Source organism: Vitis vinifera, chromosome 3 (assembly GCF_030704535.1).
Source record: "Vitis vinifera cultivar Pinot Noir 40024 chromosome 3, ASM3070453v1".
NCBI lineage: Eukaryota > Viridiplantae > Streptophyta > Magnoliopsida > Vitales > Vitaceae > Vitis > Vitis vinifera.
The window spans coordinates 19,196,614-19,213,981 of record NC_081807.1 but is presented as its reverse complement, the minus strand read 5'-3'; the positions used below and the strand labels follow the sequence as shown (position 1 = coordinate 19,213,981).

Below are 17,368 nucleotides of genomic sequence, written 5' to 3'. Positions count from 1 at the left end.
ATTGTTCAGAGTAGGAGACTTCGTACTCATTTGACCATGTTTTTTTAAACTTGTTTTTAAATTAAAAAAAACTTGTTTTGATAAGTTATTTTTAAATATATTTATTGTTTTAGTTTTGTAAAAACATTGCAAATTAAATTTATATAGTATAAATTAAATTAAATTTAAGTCTTATTAGAAATGAAAATAGTTTTATAATTTCAAATAAATTAAAAAATAAATAGTTTTTAATAAAACATGAATAATAGCATGATAATAAAATCAATTTTTTTTTATAAAAAAGATAATATTTTAGTATATGTTAGATACATAAGGAATAATGTACTGTTTTTTTTTTAATAAAAAATTATACTATTAACATCTTTATATATTTTTTTGGTTAAAAATGAATACTAATAATTTAAAATAATGATTTTTAACATTAATTTATTTAAAATGAATAATGAATAAAGTTTAACTTTATGAGTCAAGTATTCATTTTATTCACATTTAGTACATAATATTTTACAATGTTTTAATTTAATCCATAATTAATTATATTGATATTTTGAATTCAAAATTATTCTTAGAAATTAAAAAACTCCATACAGAATTTAAATTATTAATTATGCCTTAATTTATAATTTATTTACCTGAATTCAAAATATATATTTATGTATATAAAAGAAACAGTAAAATCACGATTTATAATATATTAATTTTGATATATTATATTTTTTTAATGATTAAATCTATTTTTTGAGTTTCAAATTATTTTTAAAAATTATTAAACTCATTAATAAATTTAATATAAAGTGTCACTTGATTTGAAGTTCATTTTTAAATTGAGAAAATTTATAAAAATATAATTATATGCAGAAAAAAAAAATAGAGTCAATATAAACCAATTTGTGTCTATAAATTTTTTTATATTAATAAATTAATTATTTGAATTTTAAATTATTTTTATAAATTATTAAACTTGTTAATAAATCCAACACATGAAGTCTTGTTTAATTTGGAACTCATCTACCTTACAAAAAAAAAAAGAAAATAATGTTTCTATATAGAAGAGAAATTAATAATAGTCATTTTAGACCATTTTTTGTCCATAAATTTTTAGTATTAGTTGTCACTATTTGAATTTTAAATTATTTTAAAAAATTACTATATTTGTTATTGAAAAAAATTGAAAAATAATGATTGTATGTAAAGAAGAATAATAAAGTTGTTTTAAAGCAATTTTTGTCCATAAATTTATGATATTATTGTCTATTTTAGTTTTAAATTATTTTTAAAAGTTACTAAACTTGTTAACGAATCCAACACATTAAATCTTGTTTAATTTGAAGTTCATTTGTTTAGTAAAAAAAATTGAAAAATAATGATTTTATATAAAAAAAAAACAATAAAGTTGTTTTAAATCAATTTTTATCTATAAATTTCTAGTATTAATTGATTCACTACTTGAGTTTTAAGTTATTATTATTATTTTTAAAATTACTAGACTCGTTAATGAGTCTAACGCATTAAGTCTCACTTAATTCAGAGTTTATTCAACGAATAAAAAATTTGTAAATATATATATATAAAGAAGAAACTAACCCAAACATTTAAAATAATTTTTGGTTTATGTTTTATTAATGTTTTTGAGTTCCATGGCTTTTTAATATTAATTAAATTGATTTTTGAATTTCAAATTATTTTTGAAAATTAATAAATTTTATGTATCAAAAATAGTTTTATTTGAAAATTATTTGATTAATGAGAATTTTTAGAGAATTTAAAAGAAATTTAGAAAAGTACATGTAATTTAAAGGAATTTCATATTTTAAAGATTTTTGGTATTGATATTAGATTATAGAGAGAGAAAGAGAATGATAACATGCTCATTTTTTTTTTATATTTTCTTTTTCTTTCTAAAAACTAACAAAAACAACTTATACATTTTTTCTAAAAACTGTTATATATTTTACTTTGCTTTTAAAAACTATTTCTAGAAAACAGTGACAAATAGTGTTAAGAAAATTTTAAAAATAATTTTCTATTTTTAACAATAAAAAAATATTTTTAAATCACATGGCCAAACAAACTCTTCATTACGATAGTGGAGTTATATCAAGTACGATAGTGGAGTTATATCAAGTCAGATAGCCACTTTGTAACGCCCAAGTTTTCTTTTAAAGGGTAATTTAGGAAATCCTTAATAATGATATTAAATTAATTAATTAATTAATTTAATAAAATAGAAGAGGGGTGAAAAGGTAATTTTATAAATAATACCCTAGGTATAAATAGAAAATTCTCTTCACGTGAAGTTGAGGTCAGATTTCAAGGTTTGAAGAACAAACCTCTAGGTAAGTTTCTAACCCCTAGATTATTATTTTAGATTCATTAGTTAATTTCAAACACATTAGATATATTTTTTGGAAAACCCCAAATCTAGATTAGGGTTAGATTATTTTTTTAATTTGTTTTAATATCAAATAGTGAAAATTTAAGATTTTGATTTATTATTGGAATTTAGGAGATCTTAAATTTTTTATTAGAAAAAAAAAAGATTTCTATGAAGATTTCGATTTAGATTAGGGTTAGTTTATTATTATTATTATTATTATTATTATTATTATTATTATTATTATTATTTCGTTTTAATATCAAAATAGTGAAAAATTTAAGATTTTTATTTATTGTTGGAAATTGGAAATTCTTAAGATTTTAGAAAAAAAAAAAAAACACCTGGAAGACGCATGTGCACACTGTAGAATTGGAGAAAGAAAAAAAAAATGGAGGACGTGTGTGCTCCCTGGAATTGGAGAATGAAAAAAAATATATAATATATATATATATATATATATATATATATATATATATATATATATATATATATATATATATATATATATATATGGGGTGTGGGTGTGTGTACGGATGGAGGAAGAGTGTTGTTAGTTTATATATATATATATATTTCTATTGTTTGTTGGCAATAATGTGGTATTGTTGGGAATAAAGTTTTTAAAAATAAAAATAAAAAGGAGAGAATAGAAGTTTTAAATAAAAAAGAAGTAAAATTTTTTTTATATTATAATTATGAGTGTAAGTTAATAAATAACATAGAAATTAATTAATTAAATAAATTATAGTTTAATTAAGTTGTGTCCCAAGAAATAAATTTTAAAATAAATAAATAAATTCAATTTTATATGAATTAGAAATTTATTAATTTTTAAAATATGAATAGATTAAATTACCTTTCATAAATATATAAAAAAAATAATAGTAATTTGAATACCTAAAATTTTAGGATTGTCAAACCTATAATTTTAGATAAATAGTAATAATTGTTCCTCTTATGTTTTGTTAGGTGAAGAGTAGATTTTAAAGATTATTTTTCTCAAAAGTTTTTGAGGACTTCTTTTGAGGTAAGGGAAGTTAATGCAATATTTATAAAATTAAATTATTTTATATGTTATTTTGAATTGTGGAAAAGAAAATGATATTTTGTTACCATGCATGGATCAAACTGTTTTGCACTAAATATTATGTTGGAATATTTTGTTTTATTTATGACACAAAATATGGAGATATTATGTTGTGTAAATTTGAATACTTGAACAAAAACATCACTCTGGTTTATTTGACCCTTATTAACGGGATATAATAGTTGACCTTTACATTTCATGGTGGGAATGTAATTGATTTGAACCCCAGCCTCTAGGGGTTTGGTTAGAGGTTATTAGTACTAGTAGTGTTTGGTTCCGTCCACCAGGAACAATTTGAGGCTAGCCACCCATTTGAAAAGTCCCACCTAACTGGGCATTTGATATTTGATAACCAGAGTAATAAAAATTGAATGAATTTGATTGAATCTTATGTGAAAATGTTTGAATTTGATATGAAAATGGTTGGTTGAATTTTGAATATATTGGTATTTTTGAAACTCTAATATTTGATGAGAAAAAAAATAAAAAAATATCTCCTATTTGAAATGAAAATATTTGATCCATGAACTGCATTAATATTCCTTATTGGGCTGTGAGCTCATTCCTATTGTTGAAAAATTTTCAGGTACTCTTAGTTCGGGTGAGAAGTGATGGTTAGGCTGAGGAATGGTCATCATTAGAATTTGACTTTATGTTGGATTTTGTTTAACTGTTAGTTATGTTCATTTGGATCATTTGGTATTTGGAAGTTATTTGGAAATTGAATTTTGAGGATTTTAGATTTTGTTCCGCTACTCTAAACAGGTATTTGGTAATTGGTAACATCCAGTTACAATATGATTATTTAGGTCAGATTATACTTTAAGCCTTCGGGTTTGAGGTGTGAAATGACTGTCACGCCCTTGAAGTGGGTCTTGGGGCGTGACACACTTTCCTTGCAGATTTGTTTTAATTACTAATTATGATAAATATATATGTTAAAACTTAGAAAAGTATGTTTTTATACACTCATATAAAAAAAAACTACAAAATATGTAGTCAAATTTATAAAATACAAATTTCAAGCGGTATCTAAAAATAATAATTATTATTATATACATTTTTTTTATATTAAAAGTATCACCTTCGACCATTCAGGTACTACATTTTAATAATATAGATACTACTTTGATCATCCTAAGTACTAATTTTGAGTAATAAATACATGAAACTTAAATTATTTTTAAAAAGTTTCTATTTTATAATTATTTTTATATATCAATGTTTGAAAACTCACTTTTTCATCAAACTTGTATAGTTCAAAGCAATAAGATTTGAGGGAAAACTAAAAAAATCATTTATAGATTGCATCTAAAAGAATTAGGAAAAATTATCCTTTTATTCAAGAAAGGGAAATGAAACAAAATTATATTTGGAGAAAGCTGAAATAATTTTTGGTATTGAATTTTAGATTACATTTAATTAAATATCACAGTTTTTGCTTAAAAAACAGAAAGATTTTTTAATTAAAAAAAAATACCACAACAATGAGTTTAGATAAAAAAAAAACTTCATTATATAAATAAAAACTAATATTATTTAATTGGTCCAATAGATTCAATAGATTAAAAAAAAAAAAAAAATCTCATTTTAACTTTTTTCCTAAGGCATTCCTACCACTAATTGTCGATTCTCTCTGCCAACCCCGTGACTTTAGATGGCGGCTATGGGTCTAAGCTATAGATTGGAACTTTGAAATTTTATTATTAGAATGTTCAGAGTACATCCAAATCTACAATTTCTTAGCTTTTCCATTTTGTGGTGGTTAGTTTACCTTTGTAGAAAAAAATCTATGAGTGCAATCTACATGTGGTTATGGCCGAGCTTCTAGTCTCCATCCTACATGTAATGAGTGCAAAAAAACAAGACATTATTTGAAAATTTTATGATTTTTTTTATGGGAATATATATCCTTAAAATTTTAATCGAGGTTTCCATGATAAATTTACATGTGAAGATTTGGACACATGCATACAAGAATTGAGTAACATCAAGAGACTAGTTTTCATCCACGAGAAAAACGTTTGGTTCTACGTGCAAAAATGCGAATTGGTATCCCAATATTCTTGGTAAATTTACATGCTCAGAAAGTCCTTAAATAGTGGGCTTAATTCCTTGGAACTGCCAAGAAAAATCACACAAACACTCTCTCCTTCATTGCCATGGCTTCCTCTTCGTTCCGACCTAGTGTAAGTGATTCTGAAATTGTCTATGGCTCAGCTTCTTTGCAGAGTCATAGGCGAGAAACCAGGAAGCCCCTGGAGGTAGAAAGTGTTCCAAGCCCAAATAGTAGGGAAGTAGGAGGAGGAGTTAGTGAGGAGGGTGGTGTTTACTTGACATGGGAGAACCTGTGGGTGACGGTTTCCAATGGAAAAGGCGGCAGCAGATCGATCCTTCAAGATCTTACGGGCTATGCCAGGCCCGGCGAGGTCTTGGCCATCATGGGTCCTTCTGGTTGTGGCAAGTCCACTCTTCTTGATGCATTAGCAGGTGATCACTAGGTTCTACTAACGAAAATTCTTTGAAAGATAAAAATGAGGCATTTGTTGAAACTCGTACGTGTTCAAGTATAGTTGACTCTGTTATTTTTTTATTTCGGGTTAATTTCACCCATATTTCTATGGTTTGGTTTAAATGCATCTAAATATTGTTGGTTTCAAATTTAGTAAATTAACATTTCTATGAATTTAGTCATTTATTTTCTTTCTATGAATTGTTTTAAAAAATAAATTATATATATAAAATACAACTATTAAGGGTGCTAAATGAACAAAATTTGAAATTAATGGTCGCTTAAATATATTTACGTTAAATCTCATATGACATCAATGAAATTAACCCTCCTTTGAGGAAAAATAAGGACTTGTTTGGCTATATTTTTTTAACTTGTTTTTATAAATGGTTTTTAAGTTAAATAATGAAGAATAATTTTTAGAAACAACTTTCAAAAAATATGGCTAAGCGGAATTATGTTTTCTGTTTATTATTAAAAAATTGGTGAAAACAACTTTTATTTGTTTTTTAAAAATTATTTTTTATTTCATTTTATTTTTAAAAATAGTTTTCAAAGAACAATGCTTAAACAATATTAGAAATTTTTAAAAATAGTTTTTTTAAATTTTTTATTTTTAAATCATGCCACCCTTTTGAAAATATTGAAGTCACTAGTAATCGGAGGGAGAAGGCGGAAGAGAAGATGAGAAAGAAAATTCACATGTACATATAACTTGCAAATTTATGATCCTTGAAATATTTTTCTACTTAGCTTCATATTCGTTATGTGATGATCATTGATGTGTAAAAATAGGAATTCAAATTAATTAACTTGATTTTTTATGTTGCAGGAAGATTAGAAGCAAACCAAAGTGGGAGCATACTTGTCAATGGTCGTAAACAGACACTAGCTTACGGAACATCGGTACGTATGAATTGATCATCTAAAAACCCAATAAACAGATTAACTCTTCTTGTGGAGTAATTGGGAGGCCAAGGATTTGACAAAAATTAGAATTATAAGAACTATATAGGAGCAGATAATTGATTTTCCTTCCTTTCCATGATCAACTTAGGCTTATGTGACTCAAGATGACACCTTGCTTACCACTTTAACTGTTGGAGAAGCCGTATACTACTCTGCTCAGCTCCAATTGCCAGACTCCATGTCAAAGCAGGAGAAGAAGGAGAGAGCAGACATGACTATAAAAGAAATGGGCTTACAAGATTCCATAAACACAAGGATAGGAGGGTGGGGTGCTAAGGGAATTAGTGGTGGGCAAAAGAGGAGAGTCAGCATTTGTGTAGAGATCTTAACACACCCCAACCTTCTCTTCCTTGATGAACCAACAAGCGGGCTTGACAGTGCAGCTTCATATTATGTCATGAGCAGAATTGCCGGTCCTGATTTCCGACATGGAAGGACCATCATTACATCCATTCATCAACCCAGTAGTGAAGTCTTTGCGCTCTTTGACAATCTTTGTCTTTTGTCTTCGGGTAGAACAGTATACTTTGGTCCCGCTCGTGCAGCAAATGAGGTATATATATGTAGAACAAATGTTTAAAGGCTATATTGAGCTTAGTGTTTCAGAATTCAAACACCTAACGTATCAATCAACTTCAACACTCTGCAGCTTTTCTCTAGAAATGGTTTCCCATGCCCAACTCTCCAAAATCCATCAGATCACTTCCTCAAAACTATAAACAAGGATTTTGAAGAGGTACCATTCCATTTTGCTTCCCCAAATTCCATGGTCATAGCACTTTCAATTCTTTATAATGAATTCCCTTAGATACTAGTTAAATTTCTTAGTTATTGTTACCAGGACATTGAACAAGGTCTAGGAGGAAAGAAACCCAAAGAAGAAGTAATCGATATCCTCATAAAGGCATACAAATCATCTGGGAGTTGCCAACAAGTTCAAGCACAGGTTACTGAAATCTGTAAACAGGTAAGCAATTGTTCATGTCATACTGCAAATTTCTTTATCAAAAGAATTTGTAACTAATTATTCATGCTGCACCACACATAAATTAGAATCTTTTTCTTAAAATTTAACGAGAATGACATTTCCAGGAAGGTGATCAAGCGCTGCAGAAGTCGAGAGACCATGCCGGTTTCGTTAACCAGTGCCTTATTCTTACAAAAAGATCTTATGTGAACATGTCTCGCGACCTAGGATACTATTGGATGCGCCTAGGTGTGTACATCATGGTGTCTTTTGCTCTGGGCACCATTTTTTACGATCTCGGCTTTAGTAACAGCTCAATTCAGGTGAGAGATTCATAGAGCACGAATGTGGAAGAATATATTTTCATCAATTCATCAAGTTGAAAACAAGGCAACATGAAAACATGAAAATTAACCTAAATTATTCATTAGAGTTTTGATTCCCTTTTTTCAGGATAGAGGTTCAATGCTCATGTTTGTAGCATCATTCCTGACATTCATGAGTATTGGTGGATTCCCATCTTTTGTGGAGGACATGAAGGTAACCATATAATGTCGGTTTTTTTCTTGAATGAAAACATTTCAATTGTGTTATAAACTTCCGACTAAAAGTTTTTTCCCCACATAAATTCAGGTCTTCGGACGGGAGAGACTAAACGGCCATTATGGTACAGGCGCATTTGTTGTTGGAAACACACTTTCTTCTGTACCTTTCTTGCTATTGATTTCTCTGATTCCGGGTGCAATTGCTTATTACCTTGCTGGACTTCAGAAAGGATGTGAATACTTCATCTACTATGCTTTGGTGCTTTTTGCTTGTATGATGTTGGTCGAAAGCATTATGATGATTGTCGCGAGTCTCGTCCCCAATTTCCTCGTGGGCATAATAACAGGTGCTGGAATTCAAGGGCTGCTTATACTGTCCGGTGGTTTCTTCCGGCTGCCCGATAATCTTCCAAACATATTGTGGAGATACCCTTTATATTACGTCTCTTTCAATAGGTATGCTTACCAAGGAATGTATAAGAACGAGTTCACAGGACTAACATTTCCTGGGGATCAAAGTGGAGGGCCAGCCACCATTTCTGGTGAAGAAATTTTGAGAAAGAGATGGCAAGTGGAAATGGGTTATTCTAAGTGGGTTGATCTTGCCATCCTAGTAGGAATGATAGCTTTGTATCGGCTTCTGTTCTTGATTATCATCAAGACAACCGAAAAGGTGATGCCCCTTATCAAGGCTTTCATGTCAAGGCCTCCCAAACACACGAATCAGGTAATGTCGAATTCCACACCTACACCTCCCTTCCGCTTCACCTTTATATGCAACAAGGATGTGCCTTGGTAATTACACTGACTGCATTATAAGGCAGTGGTTAATGTGCTTGTATTAGTGATCTTTGTGGAATATGAATAACTATATTCTGTGGGTTTCATGCTTCAAATCTCAATTGATTGTTCTTAAGCAGTGGAAGAAACTAATGTGTTCTAAAATTCTAATTGAACTGATTGATATGGATTTAACCACAAAATTTAATTTGAATCCTTTTTAAGAACTCAACAACCAAGCTAATTAAGATTTGTTTCGCAATGATTTTAAGAAACATTTCTAACTTGTCTAATACTTAAAAGCAATTTTTTGAATTTTTTTTTAAATAATAGAAATGTTAGAGACGTTTTTTTAGAATAATTACCAAATGGGCTCTAACTATCAATACTACTCCATGATAGAAAAAATATTTTAGTTATATTTGGTTTTTAGAAAGTATTAAGGAAAGAGAAAAATGTTAAGGAAAATAATTTTTTTATATTTGGTTTTATCATAAAAAAATTCGGAATAAAATAAAATATAATTAAAATTAATTAGAAATTTATGCAATTTAAAATTATTTAATTTTTATATAATGAAGGAAAATATGTGAAATACTTTTAAAGAAATGTATAAATAATTTATTGATTTTGAATCAATTTTCCTTTATTTTTATTTTCCTTCCACTTTTTTCTCTATTTTCTTTTCCTCACATTTTCACGCAAATTTTTCAAGAACCAAACACAACCTTGTGTTTCTTTCTTTGTTCCTATCATGGGGTAGTTTAATCTTTGTAGAAGTATCCTGCATGAGGCTTTCTTGTATGATTATGTAGTGTCACAGACCAGAAGAGCAGTGCTTAAATTTGTTTCAATTCATGTTTTAAAACCACTGGTCATGGCTCATGTATGTATGCAATAAGAATGAAGGACAAAAAATCAAAGAAAGAATTTAGTAGATTTCTAAGATCAATGATCCATTTACAAAAATTGTCAGGAAATTGAAAAGTAAAAAAGGTCCATCAAACTAATACACATTAATTGCTTGAGGTTAATTTCGTTTACATCTCTTGAAATTTTGACTAAATACTTCTAACTCTCATATTTTTTAAATTTCACCAAATACTTTTCTTATTATTTTCATTTCTTATTTTCACTCATCCCTCCTCTCAATCAAAATAAAGAATGTGTATGATGAAATTTCAAACTTACAAAGTTAGATGCATTTATATAAAATTTTAGGAGAAGTAAATGAAATTAACCTTAATTATCTGTTAATGGGTAATTTTCAATAAAATTTTATCAAAATGTAAACAGTTAAGTGTTTCTAACGAAATCTTGGAATTTGACTGATAAAATTCTTGAGAATTATTTTGATGATTGAATTTGGAAATAAGGTGAGATTTGAATTTATTAGTAGGTAATTTAATATAGAACTATAAGATAGGTTAGTTACAATTGGTTGGATACATTTTTGAAATTGATGCTTGAATTGGAATGGTTGGGGGTGGAATCAAATCTTGTAAGGTTTAGGGTTTTAATATTTATATATAAGGTCGGATTTGATCTTTAATTTTATAAAGTGAATAAAATTAATTGTGTGTGTGGTTTTCTTTGGGCGCCACCTTGGTAGCCTCACTTGGCACAATATGAATGGGTAAAATCAAAATAGGAGCAAGCAAGTCTACATGCCACGACAACAGACAAGGGGAGGATAAATGGGAAGTGTCGTGGGAAGATGAAATTTAGGAAGTGTAGGAGCTTGATGGGACAAGTTGGTTGTGCAAAAAAAGAAAAAAAATGTTAAAGGAAAATATTTTTTCATTACAAAAGAAAATTAAATATAATTTATATTTTTAAACTATGTAATTTTGTATAAAAAATTTAAACAAGTAAACAAATTTGAAGTAATATAAAAAATAATTTATTAACTTTACATTTATTTTTTATTTTTCTTTATTTTTATTTTTATTTTTTTTCCTCTCTATTTTCTTTTTGTTGTATTTTCCTTCAAACTTTTCAAAAACTAAACATAGTATAAAAATAATTATGGTTAAGGAGATAAAAATGGAATTGATGCAATGAACCCTAATAAAATAACAATGATTTACAATTAACAATAGGGAAGGGAATAAATCATGTCACAATGATAGAGCACCTTATTGAGGTTGAAATCAAAATAGAAGGGATTAATAACTCTTCTTGGATCTTTGGCTTATCTATATGTGATTACTTAGTAAAAAGACAAAAGAGTCCTTTTGATAAAACAAATCTCTTTTATCATATAGTAGTAGTAATAATAATAATAATAATAATAGAAAAATAATTTTGTAACTTATTTTTTTAGATCAAACCATTAAGCTAAGATTCATGTGATCATACATTGCCAACTAAGAGTATATTTTCTACATAGTTCCCTTCCAAAATCAATGAACTATGACCACAATATATTATACACCAAACTGTGCTCGTATCGTAGATCAGAAACATGTGCAAATCAACAAGCACAATCTAATTCCATTAGTCCCTTTAGAATCACATGCATTTATTAATTATGTAACAAACTAGTCAAACTTTTTAATACTTTATGACAATTATTTAGTGAAGCCATCTAGTAAGTCATCTCTATCAAAGATGAAAAACGTCACAACATAAGTTGTGATGTTAACTATCCTATGACTGAGTCAAGTCATATTATATAATATCCACTTTAATTAGGCATTGCAATGAACTAAAAGAGTCTGTCCACTTTCTTTGGTAATTATGAACTAATTTTTTGTTTCAAATAAACAAATAATTATGAAATCTTGTATATGTCTAATGCTATGCACCATGGTCATTGTCACACCCTTGAGATTCACCCCAAATTTTTCTCTGAGTGTGTGGTGTTAAGAACCCTTTCTTAGCCAACCTTCTCTGAATGTCTCACAAAAGCAATGCAAAGAGACCAAGTCAATTACGTGAATCCTTTCCAACTTATGTTATTCAATCAACAACTACAAGATACAAATCTGTCTCAAGTGTCTCAACACTTTATAAGAGTTAGAGAACCCACAAATGCCTATAACCCACTAAGCATTAATGTATATTCTTGTCTTTGATATGAAGAAGGGTTTATATAACTCACACCCTGCAATTACATATTCAAATTTCAAACCAGGGGCCTACTAATGGTTATGAGACGTCCATAATCACCCAACTGGAGACACCTCTCTGAACCAAGGTGTCTCTTCGCATCAACTATAGCCTATCAGCCACCTGCATGTTCCCTTTGCTGAGTCAAGTTGTTGCCTCTTAGGTGCTGCATTGATCATCAACCTTTAAGATGATGCCACTAGCTACTGTGTCAAGCCATCTCTCATAGAGCTATTATTGATGAGTCCCCCTAACAAGGTGCCTCTTGTGAATGGGTGCCCATCAAGGTGCCTTTGATCAATGGCTTTCTGAACCAGCATCACACATCGACTATCTGATTAGGTCACTTTGATGCATCAACATGCCTTCCCCCCATACTGATGCTCGAGCCCATGTCATGTCAAGGTGCCCATGGCATGAGGATTGTGTTAAGCTCCATCTGTTTACAAGGCTAGTGGTTCATTAAGCATGCCATGCACCACCAATCCCATTAGTCTATCTGTTGTATCAATGCCTCTTGTCAAGCCATCTTAGTCACAACATTGAGCCATGACATTGCGCCCATTGCTTAGTCATCCTTATGCACAAGGCATTGTGCCCTTGTGTCATGCATAGGCATGTCTAGCCTGAGTTGGTTGCATGTCTAGTCACCTCATTAAGCCATGTCATCATGCCCATAGCTTCTCAAACCAACTCAATTCACAAGTCTTTAGATACCTTTGTGTTAGCATAGGTAGGGGATAGGTCGCACCAAGTCCCATGCCATTACAACCATAGGGTGCATGCCACACATGTCGTGGAGCCCATGTGTGTGTACTAGTGTGTTGTCTGTGTGTCCTAGGCACACCCAAGGTCGTGTCAAGTTACCTCTTGGTGCGGCCAAGGCTTGGCCTTGGTGTCCCCTTGAGTCACCTACCCCACCCCTTTAAAGAGCATTATGAGCTATTTTCAAAATGTTTAGAGGAAAGATCAGACCCCCTCAAGGAGACATAATGGAATATTTAAATAATTAATAAATATATTCCATCAATAACCTCACCCTCCATCTATACCGTCATCATAACCCTCTCAAGGCTTGAGTTTATTGTTGGAGATTCCCAAGTGTGCAGGATACGCACATGGTGCGTGTGCACGGTGCATGTCTAGTGTGTGTGCAACCTATGTCTAGTGTGCACTGGTGTGCAGGGGACTTATGCTTGGTGCATGCGCAACCTTAGCAATGTGTGCCAATCTCCTCACTTACTTTCTTGGGGTTAAACCATCAAACCTCCAGGTTCTCCTTGCTCTCTACCTAGGGTCCCCATGGCTACAAAGCCTACCCATGAGCCCCTTTTTACTCCATCATTGGGTCAAGAGGCTGACAAACCCACCATCGCCTACTGAAGTTGATGCCTTTGTCGACTTAGTCTACAAGTATGTCTGGAAGGCTTCCTCAAACTGCCATAAAGTAACATCTCTCTCTCTCTCTCTCTCTCAAGTTGCTTTTGATTCTGAAGTCCTCTTCCATTGAACCAGAAAATTAGTTCATCGATTCTTTCTAATGGCTCCCATGGTCTTATGATCCAAGATCTTCTCCACTTCTCAATCAAAATACTTCATGACCAAGTGAGGGGTCCGCTTTATTGATTCGTGCCCAGTCGGGTCTTTTAATAAAAAACATTTATAAATCCTATGACCTTATACTAGCGTAGCAAAGCTACTATAGTATAGCAGCTCTAGGGTCGAACTCTAAGATGGGTTTTCACTCTACCAGTGATATACTCAAGATTAGAAATTGAATCTGATGATTTTCTTTGTCAAAAACTTAAAGTTTAAAAGAGAATAAAATTTGTTTTGAAAGTAGTGTTTGAAACTAAACTAACAAAGAACTAGGTAAAAATGGAAGAAAGAAAGTCTCCCGGAGCTAAAGGTTGCTAGGATCAAGTTCAGAATGCAAAGTGGGAAATTCCGGATTTTTCTCCTTGTATTGGGGACAACAACATAAAGGATGGTTGTTTCCCGAACCGGTATAGGTTTAACAATGAAGATTTAATCCATAAAAAGTCAATAGAAATGGTAGTCAAGTTCCATTAATGGCTTTAGACACTATGGGTCTTCACCTTGAGCCACTTTCCAATGGCTCGTACATGATAACTAATGGTCTGATGTGGATCTAGCAATAAATATCCACAGAGACCTAAAAGCTTACCATGTATTGGCCATTCAAAGTGATTCTAAGGGATTTAAAGCAAAACTTTAGATTTAAAAGTCATTTATGAACTCCAACTACCTGTATTTAAAGCACGAGAGTTTTCCACTTTCGCATCTGGACTTTTCACCTAACTTCCTTTAGTCCAAGAAACCAAAGGTTTAGCCTCTCATCCTCTGGGAAAACATCCTCAGAGGTTGTTTGGCTTCCAAGAAAAAGAAAAATAGAAAAGAGAAAAGGAAAGCAAAGAGAGCCCTAAATTTTACTTCCTTGTAAAACTGTACAAAAGATCGATCGTCCACAGAACAGGCTCTCGAGAGATATTTATATGAAAATTACAATAATAATATAAAAAGGTTATTTATCCTTTTTCCAAACTTAATAACTAAGGAATCCTAAGATTGGTGGGTTACAAGGAGATTTTGGGGGTTTAGACAACAAATATCTAAAGCAAAATATCTCAAAATATCCCAAAATGTCGGTGGCAAATATCAGGAAGCTTCAGGAGAACACCGCAGCACTATGCAAAATGGCTGCTCTCCCATCCGGGTAGGCGCTATCAGAGGATCCGGATACGTACGTCCGGAGAAGTTGAAACGCTCTCCTTTTCTATCCGACGTCAGAATTCCGGACGTGAACATCCGGGTGGAAATGGCGACAGCCGGGTACAAATTGGCGGTAGCCGAGTGCAAATTGGCGGCAGCCAGGTGCAAATTGGCGGCAACCGGGTGCAAATTGGCGGCAACCGGGTGCAAATGGCGGCGCGCATCCGGGTGCAAATGGCGGCAGCCGGGTATAATTCCTACTCGGATATGTTGTCCGGATGCCCTCCGATGGTGTATCAGGACGCCCTGTCCGGGTATACTCCTTGCATAGATTCCAACGAACTCTCCTCAAACTCAGATTGCTTTGGTGATAAAAAAGCTATCAAAACACCAAAACTTAACACATTTTTTATTAGAATTGATTGCAAGGGTCCTCAACATGCCAATTGGAATAAAAATGGAGAACTACTACACAAAAGTGCTTAAAACATAATGAATCAAATGCGCAAAATAGCACTTTTTGGGTAGTAATCATTTATCTACACCCTTTTTGTGTCAGAGTCCTCATGATATGGCTTTAGAAAATTAACATGGAAGATTGGGTGAAACTTGAGCCTCTCGAGCAATTTCAACATATAGGCCACTTGTCCCACCATCTTTATCACTTCAAATAGTCCATAGTATTTTGGAATCAAACCCCTCAGCCTTGTCTTACTACTGATCTTCTTCCATATTTGAGGGGTCAATTTTAGGAGGACCTTGTCCCTAACCTAAAATTCTAAGGGTCGACGATCACGGTCTGCATACTTCTTCATCTATTTGGCTATCTTTTCTAAATTGTCCCGAGCTTCATCAAACATTTCTTATTGAGACTGAGTCAATGAGTATGTTGTAGGACTGTTTCCACCTGAATTTTGTTTAACTACTTCTAAAGGCATCCTTGGATGCAACCCTATAGCCAACTTAAAGGGATTCGTTCATATTGTTGAACTCCTATGCAAATTATAACACAACTAGGCAATGTCAAGCAAATCAACCTAGTTCTTTTGTGTTTTCGTCACATAGTGTCTGAGATATTTCTCCAATAGAACATTGATTATTTCCATTTATTCATCAGTTTGAGGATGGTTGGTTGTAGAAAACTTCAACTCTGAACCCAAGAGTTTGAACAACTCAATCCAAAAACGATTTGTGAACCATGCATCCTGATTGCTCACAATGTCTTTAGGCAATTACCCAAAGTATTTCACCACATGACTGAAGAACAACCTAGTCGCCTCCTCCATGGGACATGCATCAAGTGCAGTACACTACAATATCATCTAGGTACACCCTAAAAAAGGCATCCAAGCAATCAATCAGAAATCATTCATCAAATTACAAAAAGTAGTAGGGGCATTGGTTAGCCCATATGACATTACCATAACTTCATATGAGCCATAATGAGTTACACATGTAGTTTTCCCCTTATCTTTTGTTGCAATTCACACCTACCAATAACCCGATCTCAGATCCAGGTTGGTGAAATATGAAGCCTTTGATAATATATCAAACAACTTGATTGCCAAAAGGATTGGGTGTTTGTTCCTTATGGTGACTTTGTTCAAGGCCCTATAACCCACACACATGTGTAGAGTGCCATCTTGTTTTTTTTTTTTTTTTGAATAACACTGGTGCACCATATGAAGCCCTCATGGGCTGGATCAAACTTGCATCCAACAACTCTTTCAATTGTTTCTATAGTTCCAACAATTCTATAAGGGACATCTTGTAAGGGACTTAAGTCAGGTGTTTTTTTTTTTTTTTTTTTTTTTTTTTTATCGAAGCAACAACTCTATCTTGTGGTTAATGGGCCACTAGGGTGGCAACTCCTCGGGAAGTTTTATAAGCATCACGTCTTTGAACTCTTTTAAAATCCTAACTATTGAATCAAGGAATTCCATATACTATCCCTCCTTGATCTTGATCAAGGCTGCAACATCAGTATCCTGGCCCTACTTCAGATCCTTCTTTAACTAGATAGCAGACAACATCTCAAGATGGCCTTTATCACCATTTTTCGCATTCAAAACTTGCACAAAGCAAGGCTGACTTTCTTCCAACACCATTAGGCCACCAAGATAAGAGATCTAGGCCACCTTGGCCTTTAGGAAGAAGTCTATACTGAGAAGTAGATCAACATCATCCAAGGGCACACAAAATAGATTACAAGTGCCCTTCCATTCACCCACTTGCACAAGGACATTCTTGGCTATGTCATGGATCTTTTGGGTTTTTTTTTTTT

At 31.8% G+C, this 17,368-nt stretch overlaps 1 protein-coding gene across 1 annotated transcript; it reads left to right on the top strand.

Annotated features, from left to right (window-relative positions):
* Window positions 1-5,440: 5,440 nt before the first annotated feature.
* Window positions 5,441-9,353, top strand: LOC100252948 (ABC transporter G family member 1). Its single transcript, XM_010649870.3, has 8 exons — window positions 5,441-5,954; window positions 6,809-6,882; window positions 7,034-7,498; window positions 7,595-7,681; window positions 7,787-7,912; window positions 8,038-8,235; window positions 8,366-8,452; window positions 8,546-9,353. The coding sequence occupies exons 1-8, from the start codon at window positions 5,627-5,629 to the stop codon at window positions 9,254-9,256; spliced, it is 2,076 nt and encodes a 691-aa protein (XP_010648172.1). The 5' UTR covers window positions 5,441-5,626; the 3' UTR covers window positions 9,257-9,353.
* The last annotated feature ends 8,015 nt before the right edge of the window (window positions 9,354-17,368 follow it).